Source organism: Exophiala bonariae, assembly GCF_035927105.1.
Source record: "Exophiala bonariae strain CCFEE 5792 chromosome Unknown scaffold_1, whole genome shotgun sequence".
NCBI classification, from domain to species: Eukaryota; Fungi; Ascomycota; class Eurotiomycetes; order Chaetothyriales; family Herpotrichiellaceae; genus Exophiala; species Exophiala bonariae.
This window is the reverse complement of record NW_027042476.1, coordinates 1,039,035-1,061,078: the sequence shown is the minus strand read 5'-3', so window position 1 is coordinate 1,061,078 and position 22,044 is coordinate 1,039,035. Positions and strand designations below refer to the sequence as shown.

General features: G+C 51.2%; 7 protein-coding genes across 7 annotated transcripts; 2 read left to right on the top strand and 5 right to left on the bottom strand.

The window, feature by feature from the left end:
* Positions 1–46: 46 nt before the first annotated feature.
* LTR84_000377 (uncharacterized protein) lies at positions 47–1,227 on the bottom strand (the record flags this gene model as incomplete). The annotated part of the gene is made up of 5 exons (XM_064844008.1): positions 47–381; positions 444–504; positions 559–636; positions 694–1,062; positions 1,117–1,227. 5 exons carry the CDS (start codon positions 1,225–1,227, stop codon positions 47–49), a joined length of 954 nt encoding a protein of 317 aa, XP_064711868.1.
* A 1,707-nt stretch (positions 1,228–2,934) lies between these two features.
* Positions 2,935–4,954, top strand: LTR84_000376 (uncharacterized protein; the record flags this gene model as incomplete). The annotated part of the gene is made up of 3 exons (XM_064844007.1): positions 2,935–3,491; positions 3,554–3,852; positions 3,909–4,954. The coding sequence occupies 3 exons, from the start codon at positions 2,935–2,937 to the stop codon at positions 4,952–4,954; spliced, it is 1,902 nt and encodes a 633-aa protein (XP_064711867.1).
* A 716-nt stretch (positions 4,955–5,670) lies between these two features.
* On the bottom strand, positions 5,671–6,756 carry LTR84_000375 (uncharacterized protein; the record flags this gene model as incomplete). The annotated part of the gene is made up of 1 exon (XM_064844006.1): positions 5,671–6,756. The coding sequence occupies one exon, from the start codon at positions 6,754–6,756 to the stop codon at positions 5,671–5,673; it is 1,086 nt and encodes a 361-aa protein (XP_064711866.1).
* Positions 6,757–7,490: 734 nt separating this feature from the next.
* Positions 7,491–9,166, bottom strand: CYP51B (Sterol 14-alpha demethylase; the record flags this gene model as incomplete). The annotated part of the gene is made up of 2 exons (XM_064844005.1): positions 7,491–8,913; positions 8,973–9,166. 2 exons carry the CDS (start codon positions 9,164–9,166, stop codon positions 7,491–7,493), a joined length of 1,617 nt encoding a protein of 538 aa, XP_064711865.1.
* Positions 9,167–10,051: 885 nt separating this feature from the next.
* LTR84_000373 (uncharacterized protein) lies at positions 10,052–12,718 on the bottom strand (the record flags this gene model as incomplete). The annotated part of the gene is made up of 1 exon (XM_064844004.1): positions 10,052–12,718. One exon carries the CDS (start codon positions 12,716–12,718, stop codon positions 10,052–10,054), a length of 2,667 nt encoding a protein of 888 aa, XP_064711864.1.
* Positions 12,719–13,889: 1,171 nt separating this feature from the next.
* LTR84_000372 (uncharacterized protein) lies at positions 13,890–16,043 on the top strand (the record flags this gene model as incomplete). The annotated part of the gene is made up of 1 exon (XM_064844003.1): positions 13,890–16,043. The coding sequence occupies one exon, from the start codon at positions 13,890–13,892 to the stop codon at positions 16,041–16,043; it is 2,154 nt and encodes a 717-aa protein (XP_064711863.1).
* A 1,665-nt stretch (positions 16,044–17,708) lies between these two features.
* On the bottom strand, positions 17,709–20,789 carry LTR84_000371 (uncharacterized protein; the record flags this gene model as incomplete). Its single annotated transcript, XM_064844002.1, has 3 exons — positions 17,709–17,854; positions 17,903–20,582; positions 20,661–20,789. The coding sequence occupies 3 exons, from the start codon at positions 20,787–20,789 to the stop codon at positions 17,709–17,711; spliced, it is 2,955 nt and encodes a 984-aa protein (XP_064711862.1).
* Positions 20,790–22,044: the final 1,255 nt, after the last annotated feature.

Sequence of the window (22,044 nt, the reverse complement as noted above, 5' to 3'; positions counted from 1 at the left end):
GACTTGTCAAACATCACACCATCTGCGGTTGTTCCGAGCTGGTTCATCACAACAGTCCAAGCACCAGCAGACCTGCACCCCCAGCACCAAAAGCCATCAGCTTTGCAACATCGACAGCTGCTGCTGCGTTGGTTTCAGTGTGTAAAGGTGGAAGGGAAACGGTTGCGGTGGAGTGCGTAGTGCTGACCCGAGTTGAATTGTGAGAGGGCACGTGTGTGGACATCAATGGATGAGAAGTTGTCAACACTGTGGTGAACACACGAGTGGTCAATGTGCTAGTGCTGTTACAACTGCAAGAGGTTGATGGGACGATGGTGGTGGCAGAGATGTTAGTGCTTGGAACAGGGGTGATAGTGATAAACACAAAGGTGGTAGCTGTAGCTGTTGAACATTTTCAGAAGAGTTTGGTGGAACAAAGTTGGGACAGGTCAAGAATGGCTTACCAATTGAGCGACAGGTTGCACTGGTGGTTGCGTTGAGACCAGAGGCAAAGGTCGAGGCAGGCTGAGGCAATGAGGTCAGTGGGAGCATTGGTCAGACGTTGAATGATAATCTTACTTCTTGCGCAGCTTGGGTGGTTGTTGATTCGGTGGCGAAGTGGTAGCCGGGGAATCCATCCTGAACACCACGACGAGCCTGAATTTCTGGTCAGCTAGGAGACTTGCAAGGATTGTGTGGTCGAGGGAGACTCACTGCAGTAAAAGCCCAAGGATGACCGAAGCCAGTCTTGTGAGGAGTGTCCACAACAATAGTCTCGGTGCCAGTGGCGTTCAAGGTCTTGGGCCAGTGAACCTCCCAGTTGCCAGTAGTGCGGTTGAAGTTGACATTCTGACGCTCGGAGATGTTGCAGATGAGGTGGTTGCTGAGAAGCTGAATCTCTCCTACAACCCATTTGGGGCAATTGATCTTGAGACAACGGTCCAAGGACGAGTTATAGGTAGGATCATCGCAGAAGTCGTGGCATGGGGGAGCACCAGGGAAAGGAGCAGCGCAAATGGCATTCTGGAAATTCTTGCCAGGGTCATCCAGAACAGCATGGAGGGAGTTGCTAAGGCAGGTTCGCTATGGGCGAGGTCAGTGGTGCTGTGGTCATCAGGATCTTGAAGAAAAACTCACAGCGCAGTCACCAAGGTCTTCCCAATCTGGAACGTGAAGTTCACTGGCGGCCGACACACTGGAACCAACGATGAAGAGCAAAGCGAGAAGGAAGACTTTGAAGCCTGCCATTGCGAGTGCGAGTACGGTGGTAATGAGTGTGTGAATGATTGTGGATAAAGAGAAGAATTCGGGTGAGAAATCGATCGTTTGAAAGTGTGAGCGAAGGACGAGGAAGGAGAATGAAGAAGAGGATGGATGATGACACCAATGATTGAAGAGATGTCTTTGAAAAGAAATACAGAGAGGCTTAACCACTTGAACCGCGCAATTGTAAATGATTTTTCACTTCCTGTGGGATATCTTTTCTCCATGGCCAGTCACCTGGCAATCAGTCACCTTGAGCAGCAGGAGACATGGTGGCAGCCTTGCCAGGGTCAAGCAAGGCTGAACCAAGACCAGTTCTCCCAGGATACCGCCGAGTCCAAGTCACAATAAGACCCAGCTTGGTTGTGACGACCCGTGACTTGCTGTTAGGTAACTGCCCTGCATATGCATGATGAAACCCACCCCTTGCCTCAACATATGTGAGCATTTAATTCGATACAACTTCATGGTCTATGACAGTGGTGAGGTCTCTCAAGCTGCTCGCACATGTAACAGCTTGCGACAACATTCATTGCCTTTTCGATTTCACGTTAGTAGATTGACAAATATACTAGGCAAATGTGAGTTTGTCTCATTGGGTTGTTAATATACTGAACAAGACGTGGAGATGAATCTTCAACAAAGGCTTCGATACACTCTGGTAGAAATGGGACTTGTCATTTGCCATGATAATTTAGCGGCTCGTGGCACGTGATCTCTCGGAACCACGACATTCCGCGATCCGACGTAGCGAACTCGGGGAATTGCGACAGTTTGCTCGGCCATTGACAGCCTCAGGAGTCCAGCCCAGGGATATCCCGAATACGAGTCTTGAAGGTGCCATTCTTGGGACGCCATCCAAAAGTTTCCAATCTTAGGGCCGATTGGACTGGTTGAGCACGATTCTTGAACAACATGTTCCTCAGCATTGATGGACTTCTGCACACCGGGAGTTCGGTCAAATATCTACCCGTCGTATGGAAATATATTGCTGCCTGATTCTTGGTCTTGGTCTTCCCAAAACAGGCAAGTTGTTCGTTTCTGGCATGGCGAATATACGGGAGAATAAAGGTGCAGTGCGGGAAGTGGGTGCTTCCCAGAGATCACGATGGAGATGGTGGAGAGTGCCACACTCTGAAAGTCATACTAACACGCGACATTCAACGGCGCACCTCGAGCAACTGGAACACCTGGAGTTGGAACCACTCTCTTTCTTAAGTCCGAAAAGGGTCTTGTATCCAATTACAAGAGTTCCGGGCTTGGTGGAGTTTGTCGCGACTCGGCAAAAACTGCTCTTTCTTTGCTCCTTTCGTCCCCGTTATTCTCTTGTTATCGTATCTTTTCACTCTTTCGACCTTTTTTATACGTAGAGTTGTTCGTCTCTGTCGTCTGCTCCTTACTTCAATCCAACTGCTTCTCTCATTGATATTTTACAGTCGCTTTCTGTACACATAATCAAGCTGATTGTTGCAAAACATTCTTCTTCTTTCTACGGCAACAACATTACATTCCTGGACATCAATACCTACCCACCCCCCGGCTGACTTGTATCCGTCCATCAGAAATACGAGCTCAACATTCAGATCTACCCTGTAACCCTGATACTTTAAGGACTCCCGTTGCGCAATAAATTCTCCGTCTCACCATATACGCTGGTTCATCGGAAGGTCCTCCCACCCCTGGACCACCGCCATGGGATTGTTCGATAAGAAGTCGATCGATACCCTGGGCGCGCCTGAAATGAATACGAACCTCAAGTCTGGCACAACCACCGTCGTCCCAAGCCAGAATGTCTCCAGTACAGATCTGGAGAAGCATTCACAATTGGGAGACACCAAAGAAGAAAAGGACTCATCGACGGCGTCGACAGACGGAGAGAAATCCCTCCAGACAGATCAGCCTTCTAAATCAATGGACGAGAAGTTAGGAACCACCCTAATCAACGCACCGCCCGCCATCTCCGCCATCTCAGGTAGCAAAGCATCATCCATTGTGGAAATCAAAAATGAAGAGGTTCGCGCGAACCCTGCCGCCCCTGACGAGGATGAAATCGTGTATCCAAGCGGGCTCAAGTTGGCTTTGATCACACTCGCGCTGTGCTTGGCCGTCTTTCTTGTTGCTCTCGACAACACCATCATTGCGACCGCCATCCCCAAAATCACAGATCGTTTCAACTCTTTGGGTGATGTTGGATGGTATGGCTCCTCTTATCTGCTCACCACGTGCGCTTTACAACTCTTTTTTGGAAAGTAAGTGCCACCAAATTAATCCTGGTCGCATGTCCTGAATTGCCCTCATTAACTTTGACTAGATTGTACACCTTCTACCCCATCAAGACTGTGTTTCTAGCCTCCATTGGGGTTTTCGAAGTTGGCTCTGCCATTTGCGGAGCTGCTCCTACGTCCGCTGCCCTAATTGTTGGTCGTGCCATCGCTGGAGTCGGCTCAGCTGGTATCTTTTCTGGCGGTCTTATCATCATCGCCTATACGGTCCCTCTCATCAAGCGTCCAATCTATACCGGAGTAGTAGGGGCCATGTACGGAATTGCCTCTATTGCCGGTCCTCTCCTCGGTGGTGTTTTCACAGATAAGGTCAGCTGGCGCTGGTGCTGTAGGTTTTTCTGAGACAATATCTGTTTCCTCCTTTCGCACTAACACAACTGCTAGTCTACATCAACCTTCCCATCGGAGCTGTCACGGTAGCTGTCATCATCTTCTTCTTCCATTCACCCGCTCGCAAGGCTGAAACCAAGGTCCCTCTCAAGGAGCGAGCACATCAACTCGACCTCGGCGGAACCAGTCTCTTCATAGTTGACATCGTGGTCTGTCTCCTTGCCCTTCAGTGGGGAGGCTCCAAGTATCCTTGGTCGAACTGGCGAATCATTTTACTTCTAACGCTCTTCGGTGTATTGACCATCGTGTTCGTGATAACTCAATATTTCATGAAAGAACACGCCACTATCCCTTTCCACATCATTAGCCGTCGCAACGTTGCCGCGGCGTGTTGGTTTGCATTTTGTCTCGGGGGAGCTTTCTTCGTCTTGGTATACTGGCTACCAATCTGGTTTCAAGCCATCAAAGGTGCATCGGCATTCAAGTCTGGAATCATGTGTATTCCAATGGTGCTGTCTCTCGTTATTGCGAATGTGATCTCGGGGATCGGCACCACCGTCGTCGGCTACTACGCCCCATTCTACTTCGCAGGACTCGTGTTCTCCTCGATTGGCGCGGGGCTCCTCAGCACGATGGACACTGCGACCGGCCATGAGAAGTGGATCGGATACCAGGTCATCTACGGATTCGGCATTGGTTTCGGCATGCAACAACCACTCATCACCATTCAAACCGTGTTACCACTCAAGGACATTCCCACTGGGACTGCGTTGGTCATGTTCGTCCAAACATTCGGCGGTGCTTTGTTCGTCTCAGTCGCCCAGAACATCTTCAACAACCGCCTCATCAGCGAATTGCCCAAGCAAGCTCCCGGGGTCAACCCCGAGATCATCCTGCACACCGGCGCCACCAGTCTGGCGACCAGTCTCCCCGCGAACCTTCTGGCCGGTGTCAAAGAAGCATACAATACGGCATTGACCGAGACCTTCTACATTGCGGTGGCCATGGCCTGTCTCATGATCTTCGCTGCGGTTTTTATCGAGTGGAAGTCCATCAAGGCCAAGAAGCCTGAAGACACTGAAACTGCACCGCCTGCTTAAGCCGCGCTTGCGGGCGTTGAGAAGACATATATGATTCTTACTCAAAAACGTCATTCCAGTTATTGATTGACACACCACTCTCCAACAGCATTGGGCCGGAGTCTTGCTCATTCATTGTATTTCTATACTTTTTTAATCGACGACGGCACCTAGCCGTGCACTTTCACAGCTTCCTCGAATACGCTCTAAATCTCGACCTACTGAAACCGCCGAAGACGATCATATCAGTTCGAATGCAAGTCTTGGCCCTCCAAAAACATTGTACGGCCGTCGTCGTCTTGTCGGAGCAGGATTTGAATTATCAAGAAGGAAGGATGGCTCTCTGGACCCTGCCACTTGTCTCGATGGACATCTGTGCCTAACCATTCAGGGCACAGGGGTTGGAAGCTTCTAATGCAAGCATCGCGCAAGGAGTTTACAATGTACTCTGGATATAGAGATGGAAATCTCGCATCTGAAGGGTGGCGCAGGACACTGTTGATTTGGCTCATGTCCATTTAGGATGATGACAGGCTTGACGTCGCATTGGTCGGCTGGTCACTGTCTATTTCCTGTGACGATAGCAGGCTACGATAGAATACCCAACTCCCGTAAAACAACATACATGCTAACTAGATCAACTGTTGTGTGCTACCCCATGTATCTCTCATTTCTTTTCTTCGTCATTTACGCATTTGCCGTCATCCAGCCTGCACATCCCTTGGACCTTCTGACGGTCAGTTTCGCTCGACATCTCTGTCGATCCTAGGTGCAATAATGTTACCAAGTCTGATGTTCTCCTGCTCTCGTAACTCGCGTTGACGTCGCTTCGCCTTGCTCCACTTTTTGCGATAGGGGCCAGTGGCATCGTAGACGCGAACTGACAACATGACGACGCCCCCCAATAAGGCGGCCAGTTGGTCGAGGTCTGTTAAAGAGGCTGGTGATTTCGGAAATAGATGTTCCAGTAGTAGGCGAAATCCGTTCTCCGCTGACCTGCCAATGGCATTCTCGAGAACCGCCATAAGTGCTACAGTGCTGAACGTGAAGCAGAGGTGCTGACTCATCCATGCGATCGTTAATAGCATGTGTGACTCCGGATCCTCGATACCGAAAGCCTGTATGCTTCGGAGTAGCAACAAGCATGTCCACAGCGATGTGTATGGGCACAGCAATGTGTATCGGCACGGCAATGGCCACGGCCATGTGTATGGCCCCGACAATGAGTGGACCGCCTCGGGCCGACTGAAATACCTGGTCGTTAGCCTCGAAAACATGGCCCTGAAGACCTGCCAGCTGAATTCGAGTACCGTTGCGTTGCCCCACAACAAAGCGAGCATCGACAAAATCCCCCATGGACCCAAGACAACGCGGCGGACAACGTCGGCAGAGTGATCTTCGTGACGGAATCCGGAGCTATATGCGTAGGTCTCGCCGCCGTTACAGAGTAGCCCGACGACACCTACGAGCAAGACTCTCCGGTTGATTCCGGAATCCAAGTTCAGCAGGCACATGTAGCCGGCAATGGGCACGAATGCCTTGACGATGACCAGTGGCGCGTCGATGGCATAAGTCGTATCCGCATCGTCTGGGTCGAGATGAACAATTTGTGACAGAAGATTCGCGACTGCTACAACAGGAAATATCAACGAGACGGCAAGATCAGCTTCGATTGTGCCGCGCTTTCGCCCTGCTGCATCGAACATCCACGGCAAGACACAGGTCAGGAGCGTCAGATACCATGCTGCCACGGTACCAGGGCCAAAGAGCGGATCGACGCCCATGAGGGACGAAGTTCTTGTGGTCTGTTGTGTCTCGTTCATTCTTGGACTCGATCGAGTTGTCGCTCTTCAGAAAACGAGGCCTATTTTCTCTGCTTTAGACGTCGCAAAGAGGAAGAAACCCCGTAGCGATTGATCGAAGAGGTCCGGAGACCTTTGTCACTGTGCCAGCCCCAACTCACCTGCGCTTCAGAATGCATGGGAAGATGCATGGCCGTTACACAGCGGCACAGCCTGCTATCGAGGCTGACCCGAGCACATGTAGGAAGAGCCAATCGTTGAGAATCCCAAAGGTCAAAAAGGCTGCCTTGGGCAACCTGACCTACTGCAGAGCACTGCAGGGCAGTGTGCTAAGTGCCAACGCAAAGTCAGAGCTGCCAACGCATACTCGATCAGAGTGCCCGACGTGTAGTAAGTGCCTACAGAAAGCACAGAGTGTGTCGCTAGGTAGGTGCCCTGGCTGTCTTCACACGGACCACCCTGCAACAGCCGAGTGTGCATGCAGTAGGCCAATTGTAGATACTAACTGCATTAGCCTAAGCCAGAGTCGCAATGAAGATTGCTTACTCGCACTAACTCATCACCATTAATGTTCTGTATCCTTTATCTTCAAATAATTCTTAATTTCCTCTAAAACCGAGTATGTACAATACTGCGACACGTCATTGATGTTATGCTTTATTAAGACCGCCGACGAACACCGCGCTTGCCCCGACAACACCGGCCACAAAAAGCGTCATTATCCACACCTTCGCTCTCGCTCAGATAATAGATGATCACGACTTCTCCGACGTCTTCAAACCCCTCTTCTCAAACTCCGCAATAGCGGGATTAAGCGGTCTGCTAAAAAGACTGGAATAATCGGTTTCGACAAGTTTGCTACCAGGGGGACTCGTGAGCTTAATCTCACGCACCATCTGGGCGAGCACGGTGCCGAGCTGAACGTATGCGAACTGTTCGCCAATGCAGCGATGTCTGCCGGCGCCGAAGGGGAGATACGGCGATGAGGCGCCCTTGCTGATGAGGCCGTAGCCGTAGTCCTCGAATTCTTCCTTGTCGAGCCCATCGCGCGTGTAGGCGAGTTCGTGCCCGTCGTCCCAACGGTGCGGTTCCCAAAGCATAGGCTCCGGGAAGAATTCGCTTTCGCGTGAGGTGACGCCAGGGGCAGACATCAGTGTGTGCGTTGTGGGGATTTGGTAGGTCTTGGTGGTCGTTGGTGTGTTGGCTACGATGGCCATGGGAGATTTGACTTTGCGCATTATGCTGTGAATGGGGGCATGGAGCCTTAGTGTCTCCTTGACGACCTGTGAGTTGAGTTTTAGTTTCTGTATCGATTCGTATGTCAGAGGTGGTAGGTCTTCTCCGAGCACTCTCTTTTGCTCCTCGAGTAAGTCTTCTTGAATGTCGGGTCTGGTGGCCAATCTCAACAGAATCCAACTTGAGGTGCTTGAGCTCGAGTGTTGACCGGCCATAAGCAGTGCAATCATCATGTGAGCCACCTCATCGTCGGGGACTGGTGTGCCGTTCTTGTATACGCAGTTCATCAAGTTCCAGATCATGTCATTCTCATCACCTTCCTTTTTCCCACCTTGAGCACGTCGAGCCTTGATGATCTCCATATAAGTCTCAGTCATCTTCTTGTTGGCAATATCACGTTTCCGGTTATGCGGGAGAGGAGCCCAAGGCAGCATGAAGTTAATGGGGCTGAAACCCATATCCAGATCGTGGTACAAGTCTGCGAAACTCGAGTCGAATTTGGCTCGGACTTCTTTCCCCTGGAGAGATCTGGAGGCCGTATAGATGGTCAACTCAGCCATGGCGGGGACAATGTCCACTGTGCCGGCTGGTCCTCGAAAAGGTGCTCCCTCCTGCACGAAGAGTTTGGTTTCATTTGAGATCAAATCGACGTAGGATCGGAAAGCCTCGAGGGTCAAACCGAATTTGACGAATTTCTTCTGCTCCATGAGTTTGGAGTTTTCACAGTCGTAGACAACGCCAGTGCCGAAGACGGGTGTGGTCAGGGGGGTGTACACTTCCTCGGCATTCACATCCTTTAGTTTCCCATTGAGAATGAACTCGTTGCCAGTGGTGCCCAGGCAGACGGTGACTTTGCGACCGAGAAGGATGAAGGTGAAGACGTCGCCGTATTTTTCGCGGCAGGAGAAGAAGAAATCGAAGGGGTCCATGCCATACCATATCCTGTTTGATGTCGCATTAGCATGTGATTCGAAGGGACAAGGGGGTTTGAAGAAACATACGTGCTTCCCAAGCCTGGGATGAGGTGGAAGACGACAGGCGGGGCGTTTTTATCCTTGAAAAGTAATTGACGAGCGACATTGAGAGAGATGACGAGGGTGATGAGTGCGGTGAAGCCGAGGAGGACGAGTTGGTAGACAGGGAGAGTGTTGAACAAGTGCTCGATGGGCACGGCAACGGTGGTGAGGAGGCCCATGATTTATTGGCTCGAGTATCCTATTGCAGATGTAATGGCTGCAACAAGGAACAAGAGACGGTTGGAAACGAATGAATGTCTTGTTTGCTCAAAAGACTTGGGCCAGCATGGAATTGGAAGGGGAAGAATAACTTTTAAAGGTAGATTAACAATAAATTGGGACACGCGCGATAGGACCATGCGAAGTGGCCCACGAGTACGAGGGTCACGGTGCTGTATGTTTCTTCCAGAAAGCGGTGACCACCACTGAGCATCACTGCAGTTCAACTTTTTTGCAGGGGGGCAAACAAGCACCGAAATCTCTGGGAGGGCCAGGGATTCCAGGTACGCAGGCGATGTGATTGGCAACTGGAGGCAACAGATCTGGCTTGGCTTTGAAGGGTTGAACTTGATTCCGAATGGTACCACTGCACGTCAGGCACTGGCATGGGGGTCCCGGGCGCTGCGCGGGCTGCGTGGACGGCGTGGTCCTACCCGGCACAGTTGGATCACAAGCCGAGGGGCTAAACTGCAGGGCATGCGAGTCTGTGTCAGAGTCACCACTGCAGGTGGTACGATGATGGTTGTCAGTCCACCTGCAACTCCAACTTTCTCCAACCATGGCACCACCATTTGGTTGTGCTTGTATCAAAGTGCACAACATAATGGTGTCACATGACGTTGATTTCATTGCAACACCAACAAATATATCCCTAGAAAAAGGTAGTCGTGGAGCGTGAAATTATAGTTTCTCTCAATTCGTCTGTCTCCCCTAACAGAATTCTAAGATTCATAAGCTACTAATACAGCATAGTTCATAGCTTCTCCCGAAGATTCCAGGTCTCGTCTAGGTTTTCCTATACACTTCATGACCTTGTTGCATCGATTTACCTTGGGTATCCTCGTCTACAACTTCCCACTGCCCACCTTTCCCTTTCCCGAGTATCCGTTCTCCTTCAGCCAGGACAAGACATCCTCACTGTCTCGTTCCAGCCAATTTGCTTTGGCTCGAATGCTATCCAGGCTTTGTTGTAGACTGCGGTCGAATCCCTTCTTGTCCTTGTTCTTGAAGAACGTCTCGACCTTGACCAATTGATCGGAACGTGTGAATCCAGATGCACAGATGCTGACCACACTACTCAACATGGTCATGCTAGGTGGCAATTTCTCCACCAATTCATCCCAGTTGCTTTCCAACCACTCGTACCGTCGCTCGATGCCTTCCGACGTTGTTCCCAATCCACCAATTGGCATGTAAACGTCTTGCATCTTGACAACTCCGCTAAGTGCCAAGTCGAGGGTCTTCTTGATCAGTTCCGGACTCTTAGCCCGACCCAAACTGCGCAGGCAAGTATTCTTCTCGTCAGCAGTTGGTGCCGAGTGATAACGTGCAAGAAGGGCGTCCCATTCCTTCTCTCCTCCATCACGTAATGCCATGGCAAATACCGATGCTCTCAGGTTGGGGTGCACAGCCGCGTAGTCTCCGGCCAAGAACTTATCGAACATGGCCTTTGCAGCTGCTTGGATCTTTTCATCTCCAGCGAGACCAGCCGAGCCGAACATCATACTCTTGAACTGACTCTGAACGTGGTCTTCGTCTTCAGAAAACTCCCATCCGAGCTCGTGGGCCTTGGTTGAAGTGAGACTCAACTGGAACGCCTTCAGGGCATCCTTGGTAGACTCATCTTCGAAGATCCATGTATTTCTCACAGCATTAATGCGAGTAAGAATCTCGTTCCATACCACAAATTGAGTCTCGGTGTTGAATGATTGCAGCAAACTGAGGATACCAGACGTCTTGCCATATCCACTTGCCGCCAGTGCACCTGCATCGGCAATCATGCCAGCTCGATCTTCCACTGAAAGAAGACCTTGACTAGCCGCCTCTCCAAGCTTGGTCAATCGTTCGGGTGTATAACTTGTCCGGTAAAGTGCCGAATGATCAGCATTCAACTTATAGAAGTCAAGCCCATCCTTGAGCTTGAACGTTTGTTCTCGCTTCTCCAAAAGGAGACTCTCATCGACGCCATCTTTCGTCTTCAGTCCAAGAATGACAGGATAGATGACCCTGTCTTCTTCAGGCTTCACATCACCGGTTCGCAAGAATCGATTCTGCTTCACAGTAATACTCGAATCTTTTTCGTTCTCGGTGACTGTGACCACGGGATAACCAATATTCTTGGTCCAAACGTCCATCACATGTGCAACATCCTTACCACTTGCGTCTGCAAGGGCGTCCCATAGATCACTGGTCTGGGTATTTCCCCAGGCGTGCTTCTTGATATATCTCCTGACTCCCTCAATAAAGACATCCTCACCAATATACTTGGAAATCATTCTCAGTACGGCAGATCCCTTGGAATATGAGATAGCATCAAAGATCTGATTGATGTCCTCGGCACGGTGAACAGGGACCTCGATAGGGTGGGAACTTCGCAGCCCATCCAATCCCATGGCACCTTGTAGAGTGTCGATGACAAAGGTCTCCCAGACTTTCCATTCCGGGTAGAATTCATTACAGCTGTACCAACTCATCCATGTGGCAAAACCTTCATTGAGCCATAGACCATCCCAGAAGTCCATGGTGACGAGATTTCCGAACCATTGATGTGCCAGTTCATGCTGCACCACTTCTGCAACCCGTTCTTTGGTAGCGGCACCAGCTGATTTCTGGTCGAACAACAAATCAACCACTCTGTAGGTGACTAGACCCCAGTTTTCCATGGCACCAGCAGCAAAGTCGGGAATGGCGACCATGTCCATCTTGGGTAATGGATAAGGAGCCTGGAAAGCCTTTTCGTAGAATGCAAGAGTCTTGGCCGCAACTTCTAGAGCGAATTTGCCATCCTCTTCATTCTGCTCCGGCGTCATCCACACCTTGATGGGCAGGCGGAACTTGTCGGTCGAAATGGATTTGAGCTCTGCCACGATGAAGGCGAGTAAATATGTGGACATCTTTGGTGACCGGTTGAACTTGACAGCCTTGCGTTTTCCACCAGTGATCTTGGAGTCGACTGTTGTGGTGGACGCTTCATCCATATTGGATAGAACCGTCTTGTCCTCGTCTGCAATGAGAGTGACGGTGAACTCAGCCTTGAGCGCTGGCTCATCGAAACAAGGCAATGCACGTCGAGCATCGGTTGCCTCGAATTGGGTAACGGCCAAATACTTTCCATCTCTTCGCTTAGATCTATAGAACCCCGCCATTTTGTCATTCAACTGGCCGGTGTATGTATGCTTGAGCTGCACCTTTTGGCCCTTTGTGATTGATTTCCCCAGGGCAATGGTCGTGGTCTGAGTGTCTGCATCGTAGGTAAGGGAAGGGGAGGAAGTGATGAGGGCGCCATCGGCATGGACTTCGGTGGAGTGAATCTCAAGTTCGACGGTGTTCAAGGAGATGGTGGAGGAGTCTTTGGCAACATCGAGGTCGATAATGACGGTGCCGTCAAAGGTGAACTTGTCGAAATCCACCTCCAGCGTCACATCGTAGTGCTTGGGGACCACATTGGTGGGCAGGACCACTCTGCCTTGGGTACTCACAGCGCCTGGCGAGTCCGACATGAAGCGACACATGTTGTTGGAGAGACGCTGAAAGGAAGGTAGGGCAGATGGTCTTGTGAACCGAGAAAGTGAGGGTGGGAGTTGTCTAAAACGGGTGCTGGTGAAAGTGGTCGAGGAGGAGTGCCGTGGAGGGGCAGGTGAAGGTGTATGAGAGTGGAATGAATGTGTGAGACTAAAAGGGTAGCAAACAGTCGACGTTGGAGATGATTGGGGAACTTGAAGATAAACCCGCGCCTGCAGCCGTGCCAGTGATGCAGCAACTGGAAGCCTGGACAGCGATCGTGTAAACAGCGTCATCGATCGCACCTGCAGACTCAACCCCCCGGAAAGGAAAAGGAAGGACAACAAGGGAAGGCAATGGAATGCGAATCCTACAGCAGAGTAATGAGCGAGAAAAGAAAAGGCAACTTTCAAGGCGGAGTTGCAGAATGAAGCATTCCTCCTCGCCCGACAGACACTGTGAAGAGCTCCTAGTATCAAGCATGGCATTTAGTAAATACTTACCCGGTACAGTTAGTGCGTTTCCCAAGCTGCCCTAAGAGGCAGTTTGCCCGGCTTACAGTTTCAAAACGATTTCTTCTCTCGAGATACTGTGCCTCTTTAGACACCTTCTCAGTGCACAATGCACCACGAGTACTCTGTAGGCCGTCATGTCCATATGGTCTCTATACCAGGTAAGACGGTCACAACCCTTTTAACTTCATCCCTCAATTTCGATTTCAATCCCAAGAAGCCCGTAAACCCACGCAAGAAATCGACATCAGAATGCCAGCCGCACCTCCATGCCCATTCTCGATATTGTCCAAAGCCAGAGGCAAAAGTGCCTACCAGCACATGCGTCTCTGGTCTCAGATTCTTGCCAGAAGTAGACCAGCGAGTTTGAGGAAATCACTTGGATCCAAGTGGGTGATTCTCCATAGAAAGTCTGGGACACGTAGATTTCGGACGCCTGTATATATATATAATCCCCGAACTGTGCTATATCTCTTGAGAGAGCGAGGCCGCTTTTATTTGGCACGTGACCGTGCATTTCAGAGCCCTGGCTGAGTAATCGTGCACTCCGTAGCCCTATGAAGGCGGATGCTCACTTTATCAGCTGACTCTCTGACCATCTGACTCACCAGTATGGCTAGGGATGCTCACACAGTAGATGGCAGCGATGGGGCACCGGGTCATTTGGGCGATGCGTGCCGTCAAGCGCGTCGTGCCGCCCAGCCTAAACAATCGTTTCGCCAGACCCTCTCGAAGACGCTTCAGCCTAACGCACCCAATCCGTAGCCAGAGGCATCATGAAGCCACCCAAAGTGCATGTTCCACCACTTCACTGTATGGCCAGCAACTATGGCCGCAAGAGATCCGGCTGCTGCTTCTTCAACCAGCGGCAAATCCCGATACGCCAATCGTGGCCAAGCTGGAGAGGACGTCCCTCACCTCGGGCATGAAATATGCGGCTTTGTCTTACACGTGGGGTACCCCTTTCGCATCAGATGCTCCGGTTGACGACGAGACCATGGCTTCCTACGAGAACGATCGACACCACTATTTGATTGATTTGAATGGGATAGAATTCCCAGTGGGTCGGAACTTGGCCGAAGGCTTGAGGCGCCTCCGACATGCCACTGAACAGCGAGCATTGTGGGTCGACGCTCTCTGTATCAATCAGCAAGATCAAGAGGAAAGGGGGCTGCAGGTCCGGTACATGGGTAGAATCTACCAACAGGCCGAGCTGGTCTGCGTCTGGCTCGGTGAAGGACTCAATGACCTCCCCTCGAGACCAGCCATGGCTCTCATCGAAGGCATTCTCGATTCTTTCAAGCACTGGTACGGCACAGAGAAGTTCGAGAAACGCTGGGGAGAGACCAGCGAGAAGGCTCTTCTGACGTGCGATTCGATCGACCAAAGGATGTTTTGGGAGTGGCTCCATGAGAAGAATGCCCGCCAATGGGTCCAGCGCGATGATCTACACCTGCACCTCGGTACGGCATTCTCGCCCGCCTGGAAGGCTCTTGACGACCTACTCTCGCGCACATGGTGGGACAGAGCTTGGACCTGGCAGGAGAAAGAGCTTGCTCGCAGTATCAAGATTTATTTGGGCGACCTCGAACTTTCGTGGCGGAAACTGAGATTCGCCATGCTTCTTGTCATGGCCCACGACCAGGCGCACGGTCGCGGACAGAAAGACCAGCTCATGCCCAACCGACGGTACTTGCATATAGTGGACAACATTAGCATCGAGCGGAATTCGCCTACATTTCTGGACATGGCTATCAACATCAGGCATCGAGAATGCCGCGATCCTGCTGACAAGATCTTTGGTTTACTCGGAGCTGTTCAACAGGAGGCTGACTCGAGCAGCAGCCATATCAATGCGAGGATCGCCCGCTACCAAGAGTTCTCGAACTTCTCAGGCATGATCAGGTACGGTGAAAAGGTCGCCACCGTTCCCAGACTCTACACCGAATTTGCCAGGTACCATATACAGGACATGAGAGACCTCCGCGCTCTGCAGGCGTGCAATCCAAGGAAGAAAGGAAGGCACCCCGAACTGCCTTCGTGGGTGGCAGATTGGTCCGACACGAGCAACTCTTATGAGCTCTCCAGCTACATTTACGATGCAGCTGGCAATACGACCGTCGATGTGACATATGATCCCACCAATCGTCAGATGTCACTGCGCGGGACCTTTGTCGACACCGTTTCAACAGTCTATCGAGATGCGACCATAGATGCTCTTGAGGATGCTGCACACGAGGACAAAGTCGACGACAACCTGCAGAATTGGCAGCGTGCTGTGACAGACTATTACGGCACCATCTACCTCCGCGATATTAAGAACAGTCGATCGGACCCTGGGCAGGGCCTCCTGGCGAAGACAGTGTACGAACCGACCGGCGAGTCCCTCGGCGAGGCGTACTGGCGCACGCTTCTGGTCAACAAGCGGCCCGGCACCAAGATGGACGCTGACCGCCGCATCAAGCCCCAAGAGCTGGTCGAAGACATTTTCCACGGCGAGGTGCTGAAGCGAATGGGAGGCGGCGCTCTCACTGCGCCGACCCGATCATACGTCCCCGGCTGGCTGGGCGCGCTGCACCGCACCGTGCTGCGGAATCGCTTCTTCACCACTGGACGCGGGCTCTTCGGATTGGCACCTGCAAACCTGCGGGAGGGCGACGTTGTCGTCGTGCTTGACGGGGGAAACGTGCCATTTCTGCTTCGCAAGCGGGACGACCACTACCAATTGGTCGAGGAGGCGTACGTGCACGGGTTCATGCACGGGGCGGCAATCAAGGAGCGGCGGAGCGACGCGAGTCTGGAACGAGTCTTCCATCTACGCTGAAAGAGTGACCATCCGGCACAGCATTGCGTAGTGCTGTGATTCGTTCTCTAAACCAAACAAGCAAACGAGCAGCAGCCTCCGTTGACCTAACCAAGAGAGCTCATATTGAGCCATTCTATCGGGATGTCTGCCACCATGCCGATTTCATCAGCTTCATTCCCAAATCGACAGGCTGGGGCGAAGTGCTTCAGTTGCCAGTCGAGTTCTCGACTCTCCGCTGCAATCTTCCCCCCAATCTCAATCAACCGGGGGTCCACTCTGATCAGATCTTCCTTCGACGGAGTGCGATCACCAGCCTCACTGCGTGGTGTGCGATGGGCGACATCAAAGATCAACGGAGGTGGAGAGATGTATTGGGGAAAAAAGTGAGTCAAAATGTGTTCTGAAATCTCCTAGGTTCGGGAGATGGCTACCCACTTACTGATTCCTAGCTTCCATAACTTTCGGATACTAAACCTTGAAGTCGATACGAGGCAGATTGAGAGCTTGGAATGACATTATACTTACCTTAATCTCGACCGACTGGCTAGCTCGCTCGAATGTTCGCTCTCTCATAAGTACGACGGATTAAAGCGGCCGTATTCCCTGCCCCAGTTTAAAAGGGGTGTTACCGTACCATATATGTAGACATATATGTATGAATCCCCAGATGTAGATGTATGAATGAGATTTCTATTGATGTTGAGAGATATCCTGCTCTTTCGTCATTCTTCAATCTGTCACTGGCCATTTAAACCCCATGGACTGGGTCGGCTTATATGGTACGGGTCTCAAGACTGTGTGTGTATCTACTTTGTTTCCCACGCACAGAAGCCTCCATACTTTCTCTTCCAGTTCGTCTGGCAGCTCGAAGAGCAGCTGGGCCCCCTTTCTTTCCACTCAAGGGAGATAGATACCCAGGAAACAAAAAGGATCACAATTCAAGAACCCAAGTCATATCGCTCTTCACGCCTTGCCATCCCATCCCATGCCATCCAACAAGAATGCCAATTCGCATGAATAAAATGCAAGGCTCGAGACTTAAAGAATCTTGACCATACCTCAGCGTTGGGTAGGAAGCACCCTCAACTTTAGGTAGGAAGTACCGCCACCAGCTCCGCCCAGGGTTTCCATTTGCCACCCCACCATTGTCTTACTGTTTGTTCTGTCTGTATGTCTGTCTTGACGGGTATCATTTGCCGTTTGTGAATCCAAATGCCTCACACCCATGCACACCACCCCTTTGTCTTGAAAACAAGAGTAGTTAACTTAGCCGTTTCTTCGTGGTTTGTTGTTGTTGGTCATAATCGTGCCCATGCCCGTGGTCTCCAATGCTCTTGCATGGAAACATGGAGGGGAGAAAAAAGAAAGAAAAAAGCTCGAAACGCCGAGACGACATGCCGCCTTCAAGTTCGGGTCTCATGTCATCGCTATACAAGATAAACGCCAGGAAGAGAAATCCCACATCGCCCAGCCATGAATGGCGAAAAGGATGAAATATGGAGGAGTAATTACAAGTCAAGAATTGTTGTCATCATGTGATGATGATCCAACCATTGACGGAGAACTTTAGTCAACATCGATGAACGCCTTGGGTCGTTAGAGAGTGCAATAGACGAACATGCTTCACCCAACGCAAACTCCCATCCAAGCACAGAAATTCGAGGCTGTCATGAATTTCATACATCACGACCGAGGCGGCGTTACAGCTGTGGCGTTGCTGCCACGATGTGGAATTGGTGGCGAAGCCATGGCTGGTGCCGACGCACGCTTCTGGATTACTTGCAGTTTCCGTCGAATGACCGATAGTCTGCCACGGATGCTGGTGACCACTGTTTCACATTAGAGAATGCTTGCCGCTTCCAGTAGATATCACTTACAGTTCTTCAGAGTGTGCCTGTCCTCAGCCTCCAAACCATTGATGGGAGCCAAGTCATCCTTCTCATCCAGATCGCTGGTGCCGCTCCCTTGTCTGGAAATATTTTCGTCATCGCTCTCCAAAATTGCCTCAAGCATGCGAATAGCCGTAACATAGGATATTTCACAACCGGGCAAGTCTTCGTTGGTCAACTCATTAATCGCTGCAGCTCGACTCATCTCCAGAGCTCGATCGTACATGAGTTTCTCCGCTGTGATGCCGGAGCTCACAACAACATGTTCAGCAGATGTTCCCAGCCCAGCACTGGACGCAGTGGCTGTGGAAATATTGTTGGGATGGCTGGGATGATCTTCAGGGAGACGGCGTTGGCTGTCAATCAACTTCAATCGAACCAACTCCGCCTTTTCCAAGACTTCATTGAATCGATTCCGCGTCCATTGAACAACATTGTTCATTCTGTGCCCAACAGGACCTGTGCTAAATCGATAGCCTTTCTCGTCGGTGGTTTCGCCACGATTCTTGCGAGTCCACCAACGAGCGGCAATATCCATGGCTTTAGCGAGCAGCGCCAAAGCTTTGACATACAATACCAGCGCTTCTTCCGCCACAATCACAGTCGCCTCGATAGTCAGGTCTTCATTTGTTGGACCGAGGGGACTCTCGGCTCCGTTATCACTGGGAGCGTTCCTTAATCCGAGTCCAGGATGTGATGGTGCTGCCGGTGTGAGCTGTTTGTACTTGACCTCCGCAAATCCATACACGACATCACTTCGGGTCGCAACCTCTTCAACAGTTTGAACATATTTAGTGTCCTCATCTGCTGCTTGTGGTTTGGCTGTATCACCGAGGATGACCAAGCTGCTTTGTGCACCTGGATATGCAGGGAATGGATTGTAATTGACTGGTGGAGATCTGCCGGGCCGCATGAGATTAACAGGCGGGGAGAAACCAACACCAAACAGTCGACCGCTTGCCATGTTCAAAGCCTTGGAAATAGCTGATGTTGCTGAGCTTGGACTCGGACCGTATCGTCGTTCGTACGAGTTTTGGCGAGCATGAACAGCATCCGGACGCCTCCCAGAAGCAATTTGAACCGCCCGCGAAGCGCTTGTTTGCGCACCTGTGGTTGAAGCAGGATGACCCTGTGTGGTAGCCCGTCGGACCATCGCACCGGATTTGGGAGATATGGCATTCTGTGATGATTCTCGTTCTAGGCGTGGGCTTGCGTCAAGCTCATCGGCTAGCGCGTTGACCTCGACCGCTTTCTTCTCCACCAAGACGTAATCACGCTCGAAGGCTATGTCTTGAGCTGCTCGTTCCCGTTCCTTCTCATCCTGGCGTTTGCGGATTAGGGCTGCTTCTTGTTCCTCGTCATATACCTGGCCACGCAATGACGAGGGCGGCAGTTTATGTGACCCTCCACTCCCTTGTCTTGCCATTGGAGTTGAGCTTGGTCGGTGTACTAGTTCCTGTCGGCCAGGAGCCGTGGCATGGGGATGCAAAGCAGGACGAGCTGTTATTGGACTGGTAGGTCGCTCCAAAGCCGCAGTACGATCATCCGAAGGCCGTCTTTGATGGACTTGTTGGTCCCGGGCGCTCGACAATCGCCGATTGATGGAATATCTTCGTTGGACATTGTCGTCTGAGGCGGTCTTGGAAGGATCCGAGTATGGGCTTTCCGGTTCCTTGATGGACCTCGGTCTTGCCACCCCCGTAGGATCTGTTCGGCTATTGCGACGACGGTCGGATTCTGTTGGTTGAGCCTCCTTGGCCTCTTGAGGCATGTCCTCGGGGTGAAGACCTGGAATCTCAGAAGTAATGATTTCGTTGCTGAAGAAACTTGGAAAAGACAGCCTCTCCTTCGGGTCCCTCTTAAGTAACGATCGGATGAGCTTCTTCATTTCTTCAGATACAACAATTTCATCACCAAATTTGATCCTGTCATCCCCCTTTTCGATCCGTCTGAGCAATTCAACATGATTTGAGGCCCGGAATGGAGGTTTGGATGTGATCATTTCGTACAGTACCGTTCCCACCGACCAGAGATCCGCTTCTGGGCCATATTTCTCATATCTCAAGATCTCAGGGGCCATATACAACGGAGAACCGCACAGGGTTTCCGCCAGCGCCGTCGATGGCAGAGACCGGGCGAAACCGAAATCTGCTATCTTGAGCATGGGGAGAGATTTGATACCGCAGACCGGTTCCAAGCAGTCGTCCGCCGTTAGGTAGGGCATGGGATGAGGTTTGTGGGTCTCAAAATATACTGGAGAGGGGTTCAGAAGGAGATTCTGGGGTTTGACATCGCGGTGAATGAGATTTCTGGCTCGGAGGAATTTGAGAGCGCTGGCGAGTTGTTGCAGGAAATGCCGAACGACGACTTCATGAAGTCCGCCAGCTCTGGGGTTCGGATATTTGACCATCATGTTTCCAACCATTTCACTATTCTTGATAGTGTCTCGCTTCTTGATAAAGTATGAGAGGTCACCGAGAGCGACATATTCCATCACCAGATGGATGTGTGAGCTGGATTCCTTGCAGTCAATCAGAGCGACAATGTGAGGATGATGGAGGCCTTTGAGGATGGAGATCTCCGATGTGAGGTTGTCCTTTAGTTTCTTGTTCAGCTTGGCTAGATTGACGGACTTGATGGCTACAATACTTGGGGTACCGGATGAGGACTGAGGGATTGTTAGCTGGGGTTCCAGAAGTCGATCAGTGGTCGAGAGGAGAGGGTTGTTCGATGAAGATTGACTCACCGTATGGAGGGCTTTGTAAACGGTTGCAAAACTGCCCCGTCCAATCTCCTCTTGTCGTTGGAAACTACCAATTTTGTCGGAATCCTTCGATCTCCTCGGAGCAGAGGTCTGGGGGGTGGTTGTGGCCATGATTCCCACCTCCACCGCTGGGGTGGATGTTGGTGGGTGCGGAAGCAGACCAAGGGGATGTGGAATGAAGATTCTACCTCTTCAAGTACGGGTGGAAGATTGTGGGGAGATTGTTGGACATGGAATGCTCGAGGCACACACAGGAAAGAGTGTCGGAAGCCAAAGAATGAATGGTGGATGGCTGATGGCTGATGGAATAGGCGTCAAGTCAGAAGTGTGGAGATGGCGCAATTGAGTGGCCAGGCTGCGCAACGGAAATGTCGTGCAACACCGCAAAAGGGAAGATTCGAGGGATGTGACGGCCGATAAGAGATCAGAGTGAATTGAAAGAGATGAACCGGTAGCTCAGATGCACGTCTTCACGGTGTGGACGCGGATGTCAGGTTATCGGGGCACCAGATGAGTTGAGGATGCGGTTGGACGAGAGAGATGGAGATGAGTGACGCAGTGTAACAAAACGCGGCGAGTCGCGAGGCGGGATTGAGCCAACAATCGGATTAAGTCTCGGCGATGAGAACAACAGACAACTGGCAGGTAGAAAGACAAAAAGAAGGTAATGATAACAATGACAATACCAGGTGGCTTAGAAGAAGAAGGCAGGAGATCAGGCAACGTTAACAAAATGGTCGTGGTCGATTGTGCAGACAGGTCAAGTCTGGGTAGGTCCAAGGTACGGTAAGATAGGATAGGTTCCTAGTAGTAGGCGGAGGTAAGTTATGCAGGAAGAAGGGTCGAATGTGGTCCGTGGGGGATGGAACAGGATCATGGGATGTGCATTTAGTGACCTTGAATTAGTGACTTCTGTGGTCGTGACTGATTGAGTCATACAGCTGCAGGATTTGATAGTCCGTAGTGTACACAATCATGACCATCCATGAGTGACCACCACTGGCATGAGTGAGGCCATGACCAAAGCCCGGTGCAGTCTATCTCTAGGGCCTAAAGACGGTAGCAGTGGCAAGGAATACCACTCGGAGTTAGCCAGACGCTAAGCGGCGAACCTAAGATACGACTTTGTTGATAACGTGCTGCATATGACCAATCACCCCTTCCTTTTCCAGCCCACCCCGCCTGATAGTCACCAACAGCCCTCGTTGCTCACCTTCCATCTTACGGCTTTGAATTCCGGAGATCGTCGCTCTTGAACAATAGGCCACTGTCCAAGCCCCTCGCATTAGGCTAGGCGGCATCTCAGGCACCTATCCACGACCCCTTCAAGCTGGTCCCTTCCCCAGACATGGGGACTCGGATGTGG